The sequence below is a fragment of the Canis lupus genome, chromosome 24 (assembly GCF_003254725.2).
Source record: "Canis lupus dingo isolate Sandy chromosome 24, ASM325472v2, whole genome shotgun sequence".
NCBI classification, from domain to species: Eukaryota; Metazoa; Chordata; class Mammalia; order Carnivora; family Canidae; genus Canis; species Canis lupus.
In genome coordinates this window covers 41,720,403-41,737,764 of record NC_064266.1, presented here as the reverse complement: position 1 = coordinate 41,737,764, position 17,362 = coordinate 41,720,403, and the positions used below count along the sequence as shown (strand labels likewise).

General features: G+C 47.6%; 1 protein-coding gene across 1 annotated transcript in view; it reads right to left on the bottom strand.

The window, feature by feature from the left end:
• Positions 1-233: 233 nt before the first annotated feature.
• The window catches only part of CASS4 (Cas scaffold protein family member 4), a 36,781-nt gene continuing 19,652 nt past the window's right edge, over positions 234-17,362 (bottom strand). The window contains 7 exon segments of the mRNA XM_025470459.3: positions 234-1,450; positions 3,462-3,539; positions 5,247-5,957; positions 5,959-6,555; positions 7,461-7,541; positions 9,373-9,474; positions 15,196-15,618. Of these exon segments, the coding sequence (XP_025326244.1) occupies positions 1,049-1,450; positions 3,462-3,539; positions 5,247-5,957; positions 5,959-6,555; positions 7,461-7,541; positions 9,373-9,474; positions 15,196-15,618 (2,394 nt within the window). The 3' untranslated portion in view covers positions 234-1,048.

The following is a 17,362-nucleotide window of genomic DNA, read 5'->3' as shown; positions in this document are numbered from 1 at the left end:
CAGTGAGTATCCTGTCCACATTACACCTCTTGGTTGCACCACCACGGGTGATGGCTTTGCTTTTGCTGTACTAGCCTTGTGCATGAGCGCTTGGCCTCTACTACATCTCCTTGTGCACCTTGGGGAGAAGCATTTGAATAAGAAAAGTAAACACTGGTGGCTTTGCTTTGGTGCCAGAACCTGGGTGGCATGGATCACCAACTCTTCCAAAGAAAGGATTGCTACAAAGGATGTTTCGATTCATGATTATATTTACATAACGTTATAAAAGGTCACAGATCTGAGACTGTTGAACTACAAGCCTTTTACGAGTAAACATACTGAATTTATCAACATAGACTATTATATACAAAATAAATTAATGAGGAACCCAACAGAACATGTTATGTTTTAAATATAGCATGAATCTTTAACTTGGTTAAGATAAAATAGAATATATATATCCTATTCTATATGTATATAGAATAGGATATATATATTCTATATATATAGTGTAAGATGCAGATACATAATTTGTACCAAATCTTACAGAATTAATTAAGTCCAAAATAAAAAACTTACATTTGCTAACGGATGCAACAGAAATTCATCATTTGAAAATAAGTCTTTCCTCCTTTACTGTCTTCCTAGCACCTGACATATCGTGCATGTAATTCTTCATCACTTATCTTCTGTCTCTCCACTAGATTGTAAGCTTCCTGAAGGCAAGGCCTCTAATTCCCTACTATATGCCCACCACCTAGAACCTGACACATAGTAGGTGCCCAATAAATAAGCATAGAATGAATGAATTTAAAACAGGTATACATTCAACCAATGTAACACTGGTTTCTACAACGTCACTTCATACACTGACCCCACATGCCATGCTAAAACCTTAGCAAGGTCCTTATTTACTACCTGGCTGTCCATGGGATAAGTCAATGTCCTGGGGTTGTTTAGCCACTTGGTAATACCAGCTTCATCACTGCACCCTCCCCGGCTGGCTTTTCCCATAGGCACAGGTTGGGGCTGGGGGCTCAGCAGGGAGAAAGAGAGAGAAGGAGGCTCATTCCAACATCCCTCTGAATTGGCGAGTGTGTTGCTCCAGCTTCTGGGCCTCTGCCTGGAGATGCCCCAGGGCTGCAGGGCTGGGGTACTTGAGCACGGCATGCTTGGTGGCCAGGGCAAGGTTCTTGAGCAGGCTGCAGAGGTGACTGCTGCCGCAGAGGATCTCGTTGCGCACGTCCCTCTCCTGGGTCTCCTTGCACAGCGTGTCCACCAGCTTCTGGCCCACCATGATGACGAGCTTGCTCTGCGTGATGAAGATCTCGGGGGGCTGGCTGTTGCTGAGGGTGCTGTTAAACACGCCGATGGCTTTGAAGAGCGCCCCGAAGTAGAGGCGGCAGTGTTCAGAGAGGTGGAATCTCTTCTCAGGATTCTGCTGACTCAAGGAGAGGGAGCTCGGATTCTGGAGAAGGGAGGAAAACAATTGATAAGAGACACGTCTGGTCACCAGGCTGTGGTTGTCTCCCTTCTTCTGGTGTGCTCAACTTCCTAGGCTTTTTATAAGAAAAAATATAGTTTTGCTTGGGAAGCCCCACAGTGCACCATTTGCCTAACAAATCAATGTTTTCAAAGCACTTACATGTAAATTATAGTATTTACTTTTCTTTTTTTTAAAAAGATTTTATTTATTTATTCATGAGAGACACAGAGAGAGAGAGAGGCAGAGACACAGGCAGAGGGAGAAGCAGGCTCCATGCAAGGAGCTAGGCCACCAGGGCTGCCAAATTATAGTATTTATATATACAGTCTTATCTATTGCATTGTATATATAACCTCACATGTTAAATATATAAAATCCTATTCAATACCCTCAACAAACCATTAGCAGCCCCTTCTAAGAAGCACATTGACAATGACTCAATCTATAACTTAAAAAATAAAATAAAATGAGAGACGCCTGGGTGGCTCAGTGTTTGAGCATCTGCCTTCGGCTCAGGGCGTGATCCCGGGGTCCTGGGATCGAGTCCCTCATCAGCTCCCTGCAGGGAGGCTGCTTCTCCCTCTGCCTGTGTCTCTGCCTCTCTCTCTCTCTCTCTCTTCTAAATAAATAAATAAAATCTTTAAAAAAAGTTTTCATCTAGAATTTTACTCTCTTGAGTTTCATTTTCTAAAATATGGAGCCAGTGTCTTCCCAAAGCCTAGGCATTGTTGAAAGATTCTCAGTATCTAACTTAGTGGCAACCACTCCAGGTAATGATCCAAAGCTCCTTTGTTAGGTTACAGGTGGGGCGATGGGCACTCTCTGAAGTGAGGGGGCTGCCCATGGTCATTCCTTCAGTGAAAAGAAGAGCTGGAGTTCTGAACTGAGTCAGTTAGGTCTGAATGTCTTAATCTTTTCATTAATCTGCATGCTCTCTCATCCACCTGCCGTCTCAAAACTTGCAGCCTCAAAGCACTCAGATGGTGTTAAGGTCTGATTTTTCACGCTTCCTCCACTTCATATGTTGAAACTCCATCCCCTAACATGAAGGTAGTAGGAGATGAGCCCTTGGGAGTTCACTGGGATTGGATGAGGTCATTTGGATGTGGCCCCGTGATGGAATGAGTGCCCTCGCCAGAGCTCGCTTACCTTCTCTGCTTTCTGCCTTGAGAAGACACAACGAGAAGATAGATCACCAGGATCTGACCATGCTGGCACCCTGACCTAGGGCTTCCAGCCTAGAGTTCTTGGTCCATTTTACCCCCTGAGAAGACAAATGGTCTTCCCATGTTATCAGACATCTCTGTTCTTGCCTCTTCCACCCCCATGCACCCCTAGCCAGGGAGCTAATCTGGTTCACTGGTCCTCAGGCTTCAGGTACTCAGATGACCTTCACAAGTTAGGCCCTATTTGCCTCCCTCTTGACCTTGACTTGCTTCATTTGCGTCTTTAACATAATCCACTGGTTTTATATATATTAGTTTAATGGAAACTTTTCAAATTGGTAACTGGAAAGTCATTGTCACTTGCCACCAGTAGAAGGTAACCAATAAAAATAAGCACAATGATAACATCTTTAACTAAAAAAAAAAAAAAAAAAAAAGGAAGGTACATTAAGTGTCAAAGAGTTGATGATAAACAAGCCCCAAACCAAAATGGTTTTTCTATTGTGATCAGAAGCATTAAAAGAGAATACAAAAAGGAAATGTGAGTACATGCTATTGAAAGCCATGTCAGTCCCACCCATGATAAACCTGCAGGCCACCGAGAACTATGTCCCTAATGGTTAGAAAATCATGCTCCACCCTACTGGGGTGCATCGGGCCTGCTCATCTCCAGGGGTCCTTCTACTGCAAATGGGAAAAACTATCATAAAAACATCTACTCCCAAGTGGGTCGTGGCTCTCATGCTGACTTGTTCAGAGCAGAAGACATCTCTAGGGACAAAGCGTGTGAGTCACAAGTACCAGGCAGACTCAGCACCATCACTTACCTGTGCTTCAAAGTTTTTGTTTTCATCCAACCTTCCTTCTGAGATGGATTTTTCTGTCTTTTCTAGGTTAGGCAACTTCTGAAAAATAAAATCCCTCCTGATTACCAACTTGAATGGTTTTTACACGGTATAGAGGTATTTATGTCCACTTTAAAACCTGAACAATTCTCTCTCTTTTTTAAGGATTTTATTTATTTATTCATGAGACACACACACACACACACACACACACACAGGCATAGATACAGGCAGAGGGAGAAAGCAGGCTCCATGCAGGGAACCTGACATGGGACTCGATCCCAGGTCTCCAGGATCACGCCCTAGGCTGAAGGTGGCGCTAAACCCACCTGGGGTGCCTCAACAATTCTCTTTATAGTTTTGCCAATGGTTCTGCCTCCAGATGCCCTTCCCTTTTAAAATTTAAAATCAATCAATTGACATATAGTATATTATTAGTTTCAGAGGTCTGATGCCTTTTCTTAGCAAAGGAGACTTTGCAAGACCAAGGGCTGAATTTTTCCTACCAATATGGCTTCATATAAGGACACATGGGTTTTTAAAAAAGTATACATATATTTATATTAATGTGTACTATATCTCTTTATATCTATATTTTTAAATTATAATTAAACTTGGATAATTAAAAATTATCCAAGTTTCTAGCTTCTCTGAGAATGTGTAGAAGCTGTTACACCGACTACCAGGCATTTTGTCAGAATACCATGCAAGATTGGGGGTAAAGGGCCAAGTCATGTTGAGACAGCCCTCTCAGTATGTGCTGTGCCTCTTGATCCTTGATCCTCGAAATCCTTGAACCAGAGGTTCTCTTTCTTTTTTTTTTTTTTTTTTTTTTTTTTTTTTTTTTTTTTTTTTTAAAATTTTTTTAACTTTTATTTATTTATGATAGTCACAGAGAGAGAGAGAGGCAGAGACACAGGCAGAGGGAGAAGCAGGCTCCATGCACCGGGAGCCCGACATGGGATTCGATCCCGGGTCTCCAGGATCGTGCCCCGGGCCAAAGGCAGGCGCCAAACCGCTGCGCCACCCAGGGATCCCAGAGGTTCTCTTTCTATAGCATCTGAACTCATGCAGCAAAGAATTTCTAACAGTAACTGCAGTCTGGAGGCTGCTAAGATCATGCACAACTTGGAAGAGTGTTTACACTTCCTCTTCTGTTTCTAAGAAACACAAAGAAAATGATTAAATCTGAAACTTTCAAAAATGCAAGGAAACTCATTGGTGAGATTAAAAAAGGTGCTCAAAGAACAGATTTCAAAAGGTTTTCAAAGTCCTCCCTAACCCCAGTATTAGAGACAAATCCCAAGACACCAAGTTTCCTGAAGACATCCGTTGTGCCTTAATATTAAAGTGTTTAGGGATGCCTGGGTGGCTCAGTGGGTTGAGCATCTGCCTTCAGCTCAGGGTGTGATCCCGGAGTCCCGGGATCAAGTCCCACATCGGGCTCCCTGCATGGAGCCTGCTTCTTCCTCTGCCTACGTCTCTGCCTCTCTCTGTGTGTCTCTCATGAATAAATAAATAAAATCTTTAAAAAATATATTAAAGTGTTTATCTTACTTCTTAATAAGATTTCATCTGGAACATTACTTTCATGAATTTTATTTTTTTTTAAATGGAACCAACATCTCTCAACAATTATTGGAAGACAATAATCCAATTATTGAACTATCTAATAATTAATCAGTGAAATATTCTTAGCATCTAACTGATGGGTGACCACTCCAGATAAAATTTGAAAGCATCCTTATAACACCACGCTGAACTCACCGGTTCGCGGATAATTGTCCCGTTTTTCTTCAGTAGCTCTGGGGAGTGTACACTTTCCTTTTGTTTGTGAACAGGAACGCTGCTCTGATATGATTCAATCTCCCTTTGGGGAAGCTGGAGGCATTTTGCAAGCTTCAATGGTGCATGGGGGGTCATGGGCAAGGTATCTTCCTTCTCGCAGTTCTGCTTGAAAAGGAGCTTCCCATTGGCAATGACGATGGAGGCAAACCTCTTGATGTCTTCTGGAACCATCCGTGCCACCATGACAAAGCGCTCGAGGTCATCCGGGTTGTTTTGGACCTTGTCGGTCACAAGGACTTCCAGAGACCAGTTGCAGCTGTCCAGGCTTTCCTTTGTCCCGAGCAGGATCTGGTAGGAGTTGGAGATGGTCTGTAGCTGGTCCCGGATCCTGGCCTGCAGGGTGGTGTCGCTGAGGTTACAGGCGCTCCCCTGGACGCCGCGGGCGAACTCCAGGAATGCTCTCAGAGACTCCTCCACGCGGTGGGCAGCCGTGCGGATGGCGCCGAGGTTGGCCTCCAGGTAGTCTCGGAACCTCCACTTCCTGCTGACAAAGAGCATCAGGCCGGCGACCGAGCCGGCCACCTGCTGCTGAAGTGCCGCTACCGTCTCCCTGGCCAGGTCTGGGTCCAACGAGAGCTCCTTGCCTGAGTCCTCCGAGCAGGAGCTGGACGAGGAGTCCGTGGACGTGGACTGAGCACGAGGACACAACGCTGGCTCTGCTGTCACAGCTGGAAACGGACAGCCTGTCGGGGTCCGGGGACAGCGATGGTGCCTGTCCTGAGGGCCACGCGGATTTGCGGTCCGTGTTCTCCGAAGGCCCGTTCACTGTCCCCAGCTCGGTCGCGGCCCGTCGGCCCCCGGCCACCACTTTCGGGGTGTCATAAATGTTTGGCTTGGTGTTCTGCTGTTCCACCCGGGGAATCAGAAAGCTCGAAGGGACCTTGTAGCCTGCACTCTCGTCCAAGGGGATCGTGTCCCTGGGAGCCAGAAATTTGTAGCAAGGAATTTCTGGAAGGCTGAGTTTTTTCTGCATGGGCACGTTTTTATGCAGGTGTGGATTGAGGGACCTTGCTCTGCTATTTGGAGGATTCTGGAAGCTGGACATATACCTGGGGGGAGTGTGGGGCTCTGATTCTTCCACAAAGCTGCCTAGAGATGCATTTCTGCCATCAGCTTTTTCTGGAGACACTGGCGTGTCATAGATCCATTCCGACTTCTGGGGGCTCGGCAACGTGCTGTAGCTGCCTTGCCTCGTGGCGATCGCCGACATCGCGGCAGCGCTCTGCCTCTGCGAAGAGCCCCACAAAGATGCCCAGGTCAGCAGCAATAAAAAGAGGGTTCGAGCGACTCGTCTGACAAATGTGCATTACGCTGAGGACCTACTAAGTGCTGGGTTGCGTGCTTCTTACAAATCTGATGGTCACTCCCCCACTCAAGTGTCTTCAGCAGCTCCCCATTGCCATCATCGCTCAAGGCCCTTCATAATCTGGTTGTATCCGCCTTTAAGCCTCCCCACCACACCTGCCACCAGCCTCCCTGTGGGCTCAGTCACCCTGGCTGTTCACCATCCCCTGAACTCCAAATGCTCACTTAGCCCATTATAGTTCATTTTGCCCAAACCAGTCCTTCTGTTCTACCTGCCCTCCCGACCCCTTCCTTTCCCTCTAACAAACCTCTATGCATCCCTCACGATGCTGCAGAGATGCCATCACTTTCTAAAGGCCTTCCCCAATGACCTTGGGCATAGGTATATGTATTTTTAAATGCATTCGATAATGAACATGGATTCCAGATTTTCAAATTAAGACATGTCCTCTATAAACAGATAAAAACCCATTTTAACACAACCCATCTCTGGGGTGTGTGGAAGGCGAGGAAGAAGAAGCATTTACCTAAGATCTACTGAGCTTTTGCTCTGTGCCAAGCACTGTATCTGTACTAGGTCCTCTGCAGGAATGATCTCAGTCCTCACAATTAGTTTGTTATAAGAAACTGAGGCACGGAGAAGGTAAGAGGACTTGCCCAAAGCACATTGCTCGCCCTGTTCCTGAACACCACGGCCAGCAGGGGGTTCAAAGGAAATAAGCTCTGTTATGAGGAATTTGCATTCCCAGTTTTGGCCATGTTAATAAAACATCCTGGAGGATGCTCACATTTTCCTAGTATCGAATCTCTGGGCCTCATCATACTTACACCTGGTGGGCTGGTCATGGAGCCAAGTGCTGCCCTTTTGGGGCTGGCGGGTATATCATATAACTGCTGCTTCTCTGGCTCCTGGGGAAAGATGGAAAAGGATAACTTGGAGTTTTCCTTCCTGATGGATACACATCACAAACTACCCACTGCAAGCGTTCTTTCCAAAAGAGAATACAGAACACCAAAGGTTTGTGGGGCTCTCGGTCATGATGCTCACATGGTGGAAGTTTATGTGGTTGTTTTCAACAACAGACTTTGTGCTTTAAAAAGATACCTTCTTGGGATGCCTGGGTGGCTCAGTGGTTGAGCATCTGCCTTCGGCTCAGGTTGTGATCCTGGGGTCCTGGGACCGAGTCCCACATCGGGCTCCCTGTGGGGAGCCTGCTTCTCCCTCTGCCTCTTTCTCTCTCTGTCTCTCATAAATAAATAAATAAATAAAATCTTAAAAAAAAAAAAAAGAAGATGCCCTCTTGACGGAAGCTGGGGACAAACTATAGGGTGGCTCATTTGCATCTGTAGGTTAGCCTTAGCATGGACTTAAAAAGGAATACATGAAACTGTGACTTAATATGCTTCCATCTTTTTTGTTTGTTTTTCTCAGCAGAAATTTTCCTGGTGCTTGTAGGTTGTGTCATCATCCTGCAAATATTCACAGAATAACCACCAGGACACTGGGCCATATGACATATAGACACCCAGTAAGGAGCATAAGACATGGTTCTGGACAGATGATGTGCTTTTTTTTTTTTTTTGTACAGCAATTAGAAAATACATATATCAGGATGTGAAAAGTAGGTGCCGTGTTCCAAAGTGAGGGGAAAGAAAGTAGGAAACAGGGTTCTGCAAAGAAAGAGCTGGACTCTGGAGAGGGGGTTGCTTTGGAGAGAGCTGAAATGTGGGTTTCCTACCAACTCCTCCTCACTGGGAAGGGTGGGGTGTACTTCATCCCCCTCAAGCAGAATGGAGAGTGCCCCAGCAGGACCTTCAGGGACGAATCATGCCACCTGAGCATAGTGTCCTAGTGCACAGGGGCCAACTCCAGCTCAGGGAAAGCTAAGGGTGGGAATCTGATGGCCAAGCACAGGGGGTGGCTGTACTAGAGATGGCGTCTTCTCGGGTGGGGACCAGGGAGAAGGAAGAGAAGCAGCTGCCTTGGCCACAGCAGTTGAGAGAGCACCAAAATTCTCAATCATTAAGGTAAATAACAATGTGATGCAACATTAAAAAAAATCACAATTAATGCAAAAAAATCACGATGAACAAAACCTCACTATTTTCAATAAAGACAAGGGTGAGGGATCCCTGGGTGGCGCAGTGGTTTAGCGCCTGCCTTTGGCCCAGGGCGCGATCCTGGAGACCCGGGATCGAATCCCACGTCAGGCTCCCGGTGCATGGAGCCTGCTTCTCCCTCTGCCTGTGTCTCTGCCTCTCTCTCTCTCTCTCTGTGACTATCATAAATAAATAAAAATTAAAAAAATCTTTAAAAAAAAAAAAAAGACAAGGGTGAGAGGCCCAGGATGAGGGTGAGGTGAGTGAGGTGAGTGATATGAGTCCAGCATGTGTGTCTTTATTTAAGACTTTGGTGCCCGAAGCCAGTGCCTCAACTCTGCTTGTCCTGTGTGGGGGCAGCCTGTGCTTCCGGCATCTGTCATGACAAAGGGAGCAAGTGTGCTCATCCATGGGCCAGATGAGGGTCACACCTGCCCTGGAGCAAAAGCCAGGCCGGAAGTGTGGGAGGGGGTGAGAGCATCACAGGAAGCCAAGGTTAGAGATGACCTACCGGCCTGTCCCCAGAGCCCAGGGAGGAGCCACCTGGGAACCTGCCCCCTAAGAGATGCTCAGTGACAGGTGGAAGGAGAGGCAGGAAGCAGAAGAGCAATCTGTGTGATGCTGGGAAGGCCACACTCACCTTCAGAGCTGGGGGGCCCCGGCTCTGGGCCGGCACGTCATACACCTGGGAAGGCAGGGTTGGCAATGAGGCCCGAGCTGGTCTGGGAATCGTGAAGAGGGCCTTGGAGGGGAAAAGGAAGAGCCAAGGGAAGGAAATGTCACCGCGGAGTCCACATGTCACGTTGCAGGTTACCCTCACACAACAAAGGCTGCCCCCACAGCATGCAGGCAATCCCCCTGCACCCCTAAATGGCAGCCCTTCACTCAGACCCCCAACACGGGATGGGGAAGCAGGTTAGAACGCAGATTCCCAGGCCCCGTGTCAGTTATACTGCGGTCTCTGAGTCCTGCCGGGGACCCTGGGAATCTGCACTATCAGCGAGCCTCCCAGGCGATTCTGAAGTTCTCTAGGGATCTGGGGCTGTGATTTGAATCTGGGTGGTTAATGTGTTCATCCGATGATGCTGGGGATGCAGCAGTGAGCCAGACAGGCAGAGAGGCTGGAAGGGTGTCAAGTGAAGGGATTATGGGGGTGGGGAGGGAGCAGGGTCCTGTCGCAGGACATGCCACTGGGGATGAGGGTCCCATGGGGCAGCAGGAGGTGAGCAGACCCGTGGTGGCCCTCAGCCTTGGAGGCTGTGCCTATGACTGGATTCCAGTTAATCCTCCAGAGTTTATGAATATCCGTTCTCCACGGAGTACCACACTGTCTGCTCCAGGGCGGCAGCACCCAGACCTGGCCAGGGAAACAACCACCAGGCGAACTTTAAAATAATGCAGTTGCCAGGGCTCCATATCAGACCTTTCAAGCAAGGATGTCTCCAGGAGGGATGATTTTATCGGTGAATGGATACTGTCTGCCATGGTTAAGGTCTAAAGGGAGAAACAAGGTGTGGACACAGCCAGGATGTGGGCTGGAAAGCAAGACAGGCCCTTGAGGAGAGGAAAGGGTCAAGTCCAGAGAGTCTGGCAGAGGGAGATGCATTTCCCACTGGGCACCCAGGGCTTTCTGAATTGGATCGCGAGGATGGTTAGGACCTGAAGAGGTGCAGATGGGTGGGCGGTCCAGATAGAGGAGCAGTTGATGACTAGAGCAGAGTCCCTTTGTTCAGGAGGGCAACCCACCTCTGTGCCTGGCATGAAGGAAATGCTAGAACCTACTTATTGATTTGTTTGTTTGGGGTGAAAGAACTGGTACCCCTTGAGGCAGTGGTAGCAGACCAGTGGGTCCCACCACCGATTGGGCTGGAATAACTGGTGCAGGTAAAGCAGCTGCAAAGCAAACAGGACAGACAGCCCCCTTTCCCCCAGGACACAGTCAGCTGTCACGTGTCAAAATAAGGTCCCTCTGAATGCTAACTGCTTTCTTACAGAGAAACCTGGTTCTCTAAAGTCCTAGGCTCTCAGGAGCATTGCAGCCTGAAGTTCTATTAGGGAAAAGGAAACATCCCACTCTTGTCAGAGAAGTAGGCTCGCTTTCCACCCCTGACACAGAGCTCCAGGCAGGCGGCATCAGATGGGACATTCCACGTCTACCCTAACCTGGAGGGTCCCAAGGAGAGAGGAGCCTGCTTTGCAGCCTGGGCTGATGCCAACCCTTTACACGCCGCCCCATTTTGCATAGAGCCTCTGCGTACCCGTCACCTAAACCCCACCTTTTCCCAACCCGATAACTAACTGTGCTCAAGGGAGCCTGTGTTTGTGAGACGCCCCACGGTTCCTCTGCTCTATGAATGCTCTCCCTGCGGTGGGGCAGGAAACCTGACTTCGTCCCTGCTGCTCTTAGGCTATGACAGTGGTTTTCCACCCCACTCGGGGTTAAATCCAAGCTCCCGACAGGCCTGCCCTGTCCAATCGCAGTGACCGTGCATGGTGTGTCTCGGGCTAGGCCAAGGGCCATCACCTCCAGTCCGGGCTTATTCCAACATCCCAAGCTCTCTCCTACCACAGAGCTTTTCCAAATGCACTTCCATTGCCTATTACCCCCTAGGACCCGAGGCTCCTTTTCTTTTGTAGCTGGCTTTGTGGGTAGACCACCTGCAGAGGACAGAGGGACTTTCCGGTGGGAATTTCAGGTAGAGGAAGCTGGCTCGAAAATGCCCAGTGTTTTCTTGGAAAAGAAATTAAGGAACAATGTTTGGGCACCACGGTTTCAAAGGTTTAGGAGGATAGGAGGGAACTCCTGTTCAAGAACTAGTGGGTCCGGGCAGCCCGGGTGGCTCAGTGGTTTAGTGCCGCCTTCAGCCCAGGGTGTGATCCTGGAGACCCGGGATCGAGTCCCACGTCGGGCTCCCTGCATGGAGCCTGCTTCTCCCTCTGCCTGTGACTCTGCCTCTCTATCTGTTTCTCAAATAAAAGAAAGAAAGAAAGAAAAGAACTAGTGGGTCTGAAAGTAACCCCACTGGGAAGTTGGAACCCCTTTTACTTGAAATACTAAAGATTCTCCTTCCTGAATTCAAACCAGCATCAAATATGTTCTCTGTATGGTGATTAAAAAAAAAGTCAGGCCAGTCCTATCCTATTAAGGAAGTTGAAATAAAAAGTAAAACAAATCTCAAGATAGTGGCCACCCCAGAGGAAGTTAAGTGACCAGGAGAAAGTGTGAGGGGGCTCCTGGGGTGCTAGTTTTGTTCAGTCCCTTGATCTGGATGCTAGTGACTAAGCTACACCCTTAGGATCTGGAGGTTACGTCTCAGTGAAAAGCTCATTGCAAAGAATGGACAGTGTCAGCCGTGGAGTCAGGACAGCCAAGGGCAGGGGCATGCAGAGGCTAGGTGCAGGGACAGCTGTGGGCAGACTCACAGAAGCTTCGGTCCTGGGCATCCGTCACCCTGTGACCCTGGATGGGCCACCCCACCTCTCTGGGAATTAGTTCCCTGTTTGGAAAGTGAAGAGTTGTCCTCAAGACCCACATAGGTCTCTTCCAGAGATGTCTGCTTCTGATACGGGGGTCCCTTGATCAGACAACTCGAAAAAAAGTGATATCTTTTCACCTTTCTTGGTTTTTAATTTTTGGCCATCTTACTTGAGTGAGAGTCAAAGCAGGGGATAAGGAGGGGGGTCTGTGAAATGGGTCATCTGGTCGCATGGGCCGGTTCCAAGCCCATGAACTGCCCGTTGGAAAACAGCTCCAAGCTTGTGGCTGGACTTGGCTCGTCCCATCAAGTGCTTCTACTTAGTATGCACTCCCTCCACCACCACAGAGTCAGGGCCGACCCCCAGACTACACGAGCGGGGTGGCGAGGGCTCCTCTTCCGCAGATCAGAAGATTCTGAACCGGTTTTCTTTTGAAAGATTTTTAAAATTTCTTTATTCCTGAGACACACACACACAGAGGAGCAGAGACACAGAGGGAGAGACAGGCTCCCCACGGGGACCCCCATGTGGGACTCGATCCCAGGACCCTGGGATCACACCCTGAGCCAAAGGCAGATGCTCAACCACTGGACCACCCAGGTGCCCCTGAACTGATCCACCTCTTCTAGCTCCTTCCTTCTCGTAGCAGAGGAAACAGTGGAATTATTTAGAATAGCCAGAAGTAAAACTTCAAGACTTCGAAATGGCAGAGTAAGACACAGAGTTACAGGGGAGCGTTGGGACGTGTCCCCTCTCCCAGCATGGCCCCATCAGCCCCATCAGCCAGCCCTGCTGATTTCCAAGCCACAGGTGGCACCTCTTGCTCTGAGACAACCCCCCGCCCCCAAAGCAGAGAGAAGGCGATACAAAAAAAGTGGGGAAGGAGGAAGCAAAAATGCAGATGGAGCAGCCACAGAGGAAACAGGCAGGAAACTTCCCCAGGTGTTTTACTGGGGCCACGTCAAGCAGCTTCCTTGAGTGGCCAAGAGCCCCTGGTTTCTGAATTCCCCTCGGGTGGCTGTGGTTTGTGTGCACGGCCGCAGCCTCACATGTAGGAGGGCTCCAATCACAGACACGCTTCGTGTCGAGGCGACTCGCACAGCCCATGCTCTGACCCTTTTCTGAGTTAGGTTTAGAAAGTAAACTCGTCTTTATCATGATGCCAGTCTAGAACTTGGAGTCCACAGTCACTTCATTTACTTAGCAAGTGTTAACGTTGGGGACGCCTGGGTGGCTCAGTGGTTGAGCCTCTGCCTTTGGCTCAGGGTGTGATCCCCGGGGTCCTGGGATCGAGTCCCGCATGGAGCCTACTTCTCCCTCTGCCTGCGTCTCTGCCTCTCTCGGTGTCTCTCATGAATAAATAAGTAAAACCTTTAAAAACAAAAATGTTAAAGTTGTAGGAGCCTGCGCTGGCTGGGGTGCTAGGGATACCTGGTGGACCGCAGACATGGCACCTGTTTGCCTTTTAGGGAGAGGAGGAAACTCAAAGTCACTTCAGAAAAGGCCACTTGTTCTTGGAGAAACCGCCACCAAGGCCCTGCCTGGAGTCAGCTGCTCAGACAGCAGCTGAGCATGCCAGGCCTCGACTGGCCAGCTGTTCCAGAAAAGTGCCTTAGGGTCCACCTTGGGGGCAGCTGTAGAAGGCTTGACCAGCTTCATTTTGGTGTTTGTAGCCAGCGCCTCTGAATGGCAGCTGTTCTGCGTAACAAATGTCTGGTTCTCCACCTGGCAGCCCGGGGGGTTAGAAAATCTGAAGTGTTTAAAATATTCTAAGAAATCAACACCTTTCTCTGGTCGGAAGTGGTGTGGAGAAGGCATGCATGGTTAGCAGGACCTTCCCAGGGCCCCCAGCATGTACATCAGGGGGAGCAGCCTTCCTGGACATAGACCTGGCCAGGACCCCCCTGCCTGGAGCTCGAGCCAGGTGGGATGTGTCCTTTGAGCTGGAGGCAGAGTGTGCAGGAAATGCCCACAGTGACCGGAGACCACGCAGATCTTTTCTGCATGCTTAACACCTCGTGAAGGCCTGGGCCTGGGGAAAACAACACTTGATTTTTCTCCTCTGTTCTTTAAATTTCTTTCCTTCTTAAAAAAAAAAAAAAAAAAGTGTTCATTCTGCATTTACCTGGTGCTTCTTTCCCTCTGCTTTTTAAATGGCTATTTTAAAAAATTGCAGATGCAATACATACTGCATATAACACACAAATCAGCTTCCTTATCTCTCTGCTCATCATGTATTTACTGAGTACCCACCCCAGCCAGGCACAGTCCCAGGAACATAAAAATGATCAACTCCGCTTCTTAAGGGGAGCCACTATTGGTGTGTGATCTCTTCTGGATGGGCATGCACACATATACAAACACAGATTTTTCTTTTCTTTTTTTTCTTTCTATTTCTTTTTTCTTTTTTTTTTTAGTCTTTGTTTGGTTTTTATTTAAATGATTGTTTTTTCGCCCTGATACATGTCCCCTAGAATTACTTCATCTTTTTTTTTTTTTTTTTGACAAGTGCCTAGTATGTTGTAGGGATAATAAAAAGTTAGGTAACCAATCCCCCTCATTAACAACCATTTAGTCATCTACTATTTTACCCTGTGACAAAAAAAAAAAATGCTATTATGGCCATGGCCTCCTCACCCAGATGTTTGCCTTCTTGTGTGTTTCTGTAGCAATACTGGAAGTAAAGTCTCTTGGGTTGAAGGGAATATAGATATTAAATCTGTTGGGTGATTCCTTGCCTTTGAACCCATCACTAGAAGTCCTAGTGCACCAAGAGGCCACCGCGAAAGTTCTTAATACTTTCATGACCAGCCCCACTAAGCATCCAATTTCCTGCCAAGGAAATCATCACCGAGTCAGAGGAGTCCAGGTTCCCACTTAGCACATTTGATCCTCCTGATAGACACCAAGAATTCAAGGCAGAGGTAAGCCCCTGGGTGTCTCACATACTCCTTGACCCATCTGTTTTATTTGGAAACATGCATACCTGTTTTGGAAAGGTTAGAGTCTTTTCACAGATGATTCTGGCACTGGCAGGTGGGTCGGGGAATTCGTAGATTTCGGCGGTGGCAGGTGGAGGCCCCTCCACCCAACTCTTCATGTGCTCGTACACGGGGCCTGGAGTCAGGGGCTTGAGCAGGGTGGGCACCTGGTAGGTCTCCTTGGAGCTGGCAAGACCTTCTTCCAGGCCTCTCAGGAAAGGGGGACAGGGCCTGTCTGCAGGGGCCTCAGGGAGGATTTGGAGGCGGTTGGCAGGAGCCAGACCTTGCCTCCCGTGGAGCAAACACTTCCACCAGCCCTCGCTTTCTGGCACGTCTTGTTCCAGGATGGTCAAGATGTCTCCTCTGCAGAAAGCCAGCTCATAGGAACAATCTGGGTGGTTGTCGTAAAGTGCTCTGGCCAAGAGTGTCTGGGGGCGGGAGGAGAAAGCATTCATTGTTATTACTGTTGCTGACAACCACTCCACCTACACCACTGGCTTAGAAACACTAGAGGACAGTCATATGTTTCCTTGACCCACAGGCTCTTGTTCCTACTCTTTGCCTGATTGTTTTCTACCCATCCTTGGGGTCTCTGGTGAAATGTCATCTCTTCAGGCCAGTCTAATTTGGCAAGTCTCCTGAATGTACCCCCACGGCACTGTTTCAATTTGTGATGACCATGACCTGCACGGGTGAGTGCAGCATAGCATGTAGTCGAATTGAAATCCTGGCTTGATGACTTCCTAACTGTGTGCCTTTGAGCAAATGAGCCACTCTCTCTGGGCCTCCATTTCCTGGTCTGTAAAATGGGACTAATGATAATACCTCCCTCAGGGGGTGAGAATGAAAAGGGTTGTTATGTACATAAAGCTCACTGAACAATGCCTGGCATTTAGTAGGTGCTCCGTAAAGGTTGGCTGTTACTGTCATAATGATCGTGGTGCTCTTTCTCTGCTTGTTATTTTTCTCCTGAATTGGATTGGAAGCTCCATGACTGCCTGGGACCATATCTCACTTATGTGCTGCTCTGGCCCCAGCACAGACTCAGGTGCATAGGAGATGTTCAGTGAATGTTCATTAACTATGAAGCAGAGATATGGGGGTTAGTGACTAGTCTATGGTCACATAGCCAGGATCAAAACCCAGTCAGGGGCGCCTGGGTGGCTCAGCTGATTAAGCATCTGCCTTTAGCTCAGCTTATGTTCTTGGGGTCCTGGGATCAAGCCCCAAGTCGGTCTCCATGCTCAGCAGGGAGTCAGCTTGTCCTTCTCCCTCTATCCTTCCCCCTGCCTATGCTCATTCTCTCTCTCTCTCTCTCTCAAATAAAGAAATAAAATACTAGAAATAAAATTCTTTTAAAAAATCCAGTCAGTCTCCATAATTCTCAGACTCATTGTCTTTCCATAAGCCACATGATCCTCAAAGGTAAATCACCCTGTCGCAGGGGCAGCCATGGGTAAGCATCCTTCTTATATGGATTTTCTGCTATAATTAAACAAAGGCAGTTTGTTTCTCTGGGTTTTAACATAATCACTTGTTACTATATCAGTGCACACTTATCACAGAAAAATTAGGAAATATATGGAAGCAAAAAGAGGTAAGTGAAAATTACCCATAAACCCACCACTCAGAGGTACCTTTTCATACCATTTTGGTATTTATCCTTCTGGTTGCTTTTTTCTTTCTTTAACTAAGTTTAGTTAATTATACTTTTTATACTCACTAGCTCCTAGTACATACAGTTTATAAATAAAATGAAGCAAAAATGTTCAACCACCCCATTACGTTTGTTAAGAAGTGTTGCTTTTTATTTATTTTCTGCATAAAGTTCTTCTGTTACAAAAATGGAATTGAAAAAAAAAACAAAAAACAAAACAAAACAAAAAACAAACAAACAAACAAAAATGGAATTGGATGTCCAACTATTGAAAAGTATCACCTTAAACCACAGTCAGGTCTATAGGTATTTAGAGAAGCATTGTTACACGTGTATCTGAGAAGCATAAGTGGAATCAAATTCTCCATGCAGACACTGAAAATCCCACATAAAATCTACTGCAGTTGAGATCCTCAGAGACCATGAACAAGTTTCATCCATGGAACCTTCTTCTTACTACAAAAGCAATAAAAGTTCACAACAGAGAGACCATAAAATAATGAGAAGCAGGTAGA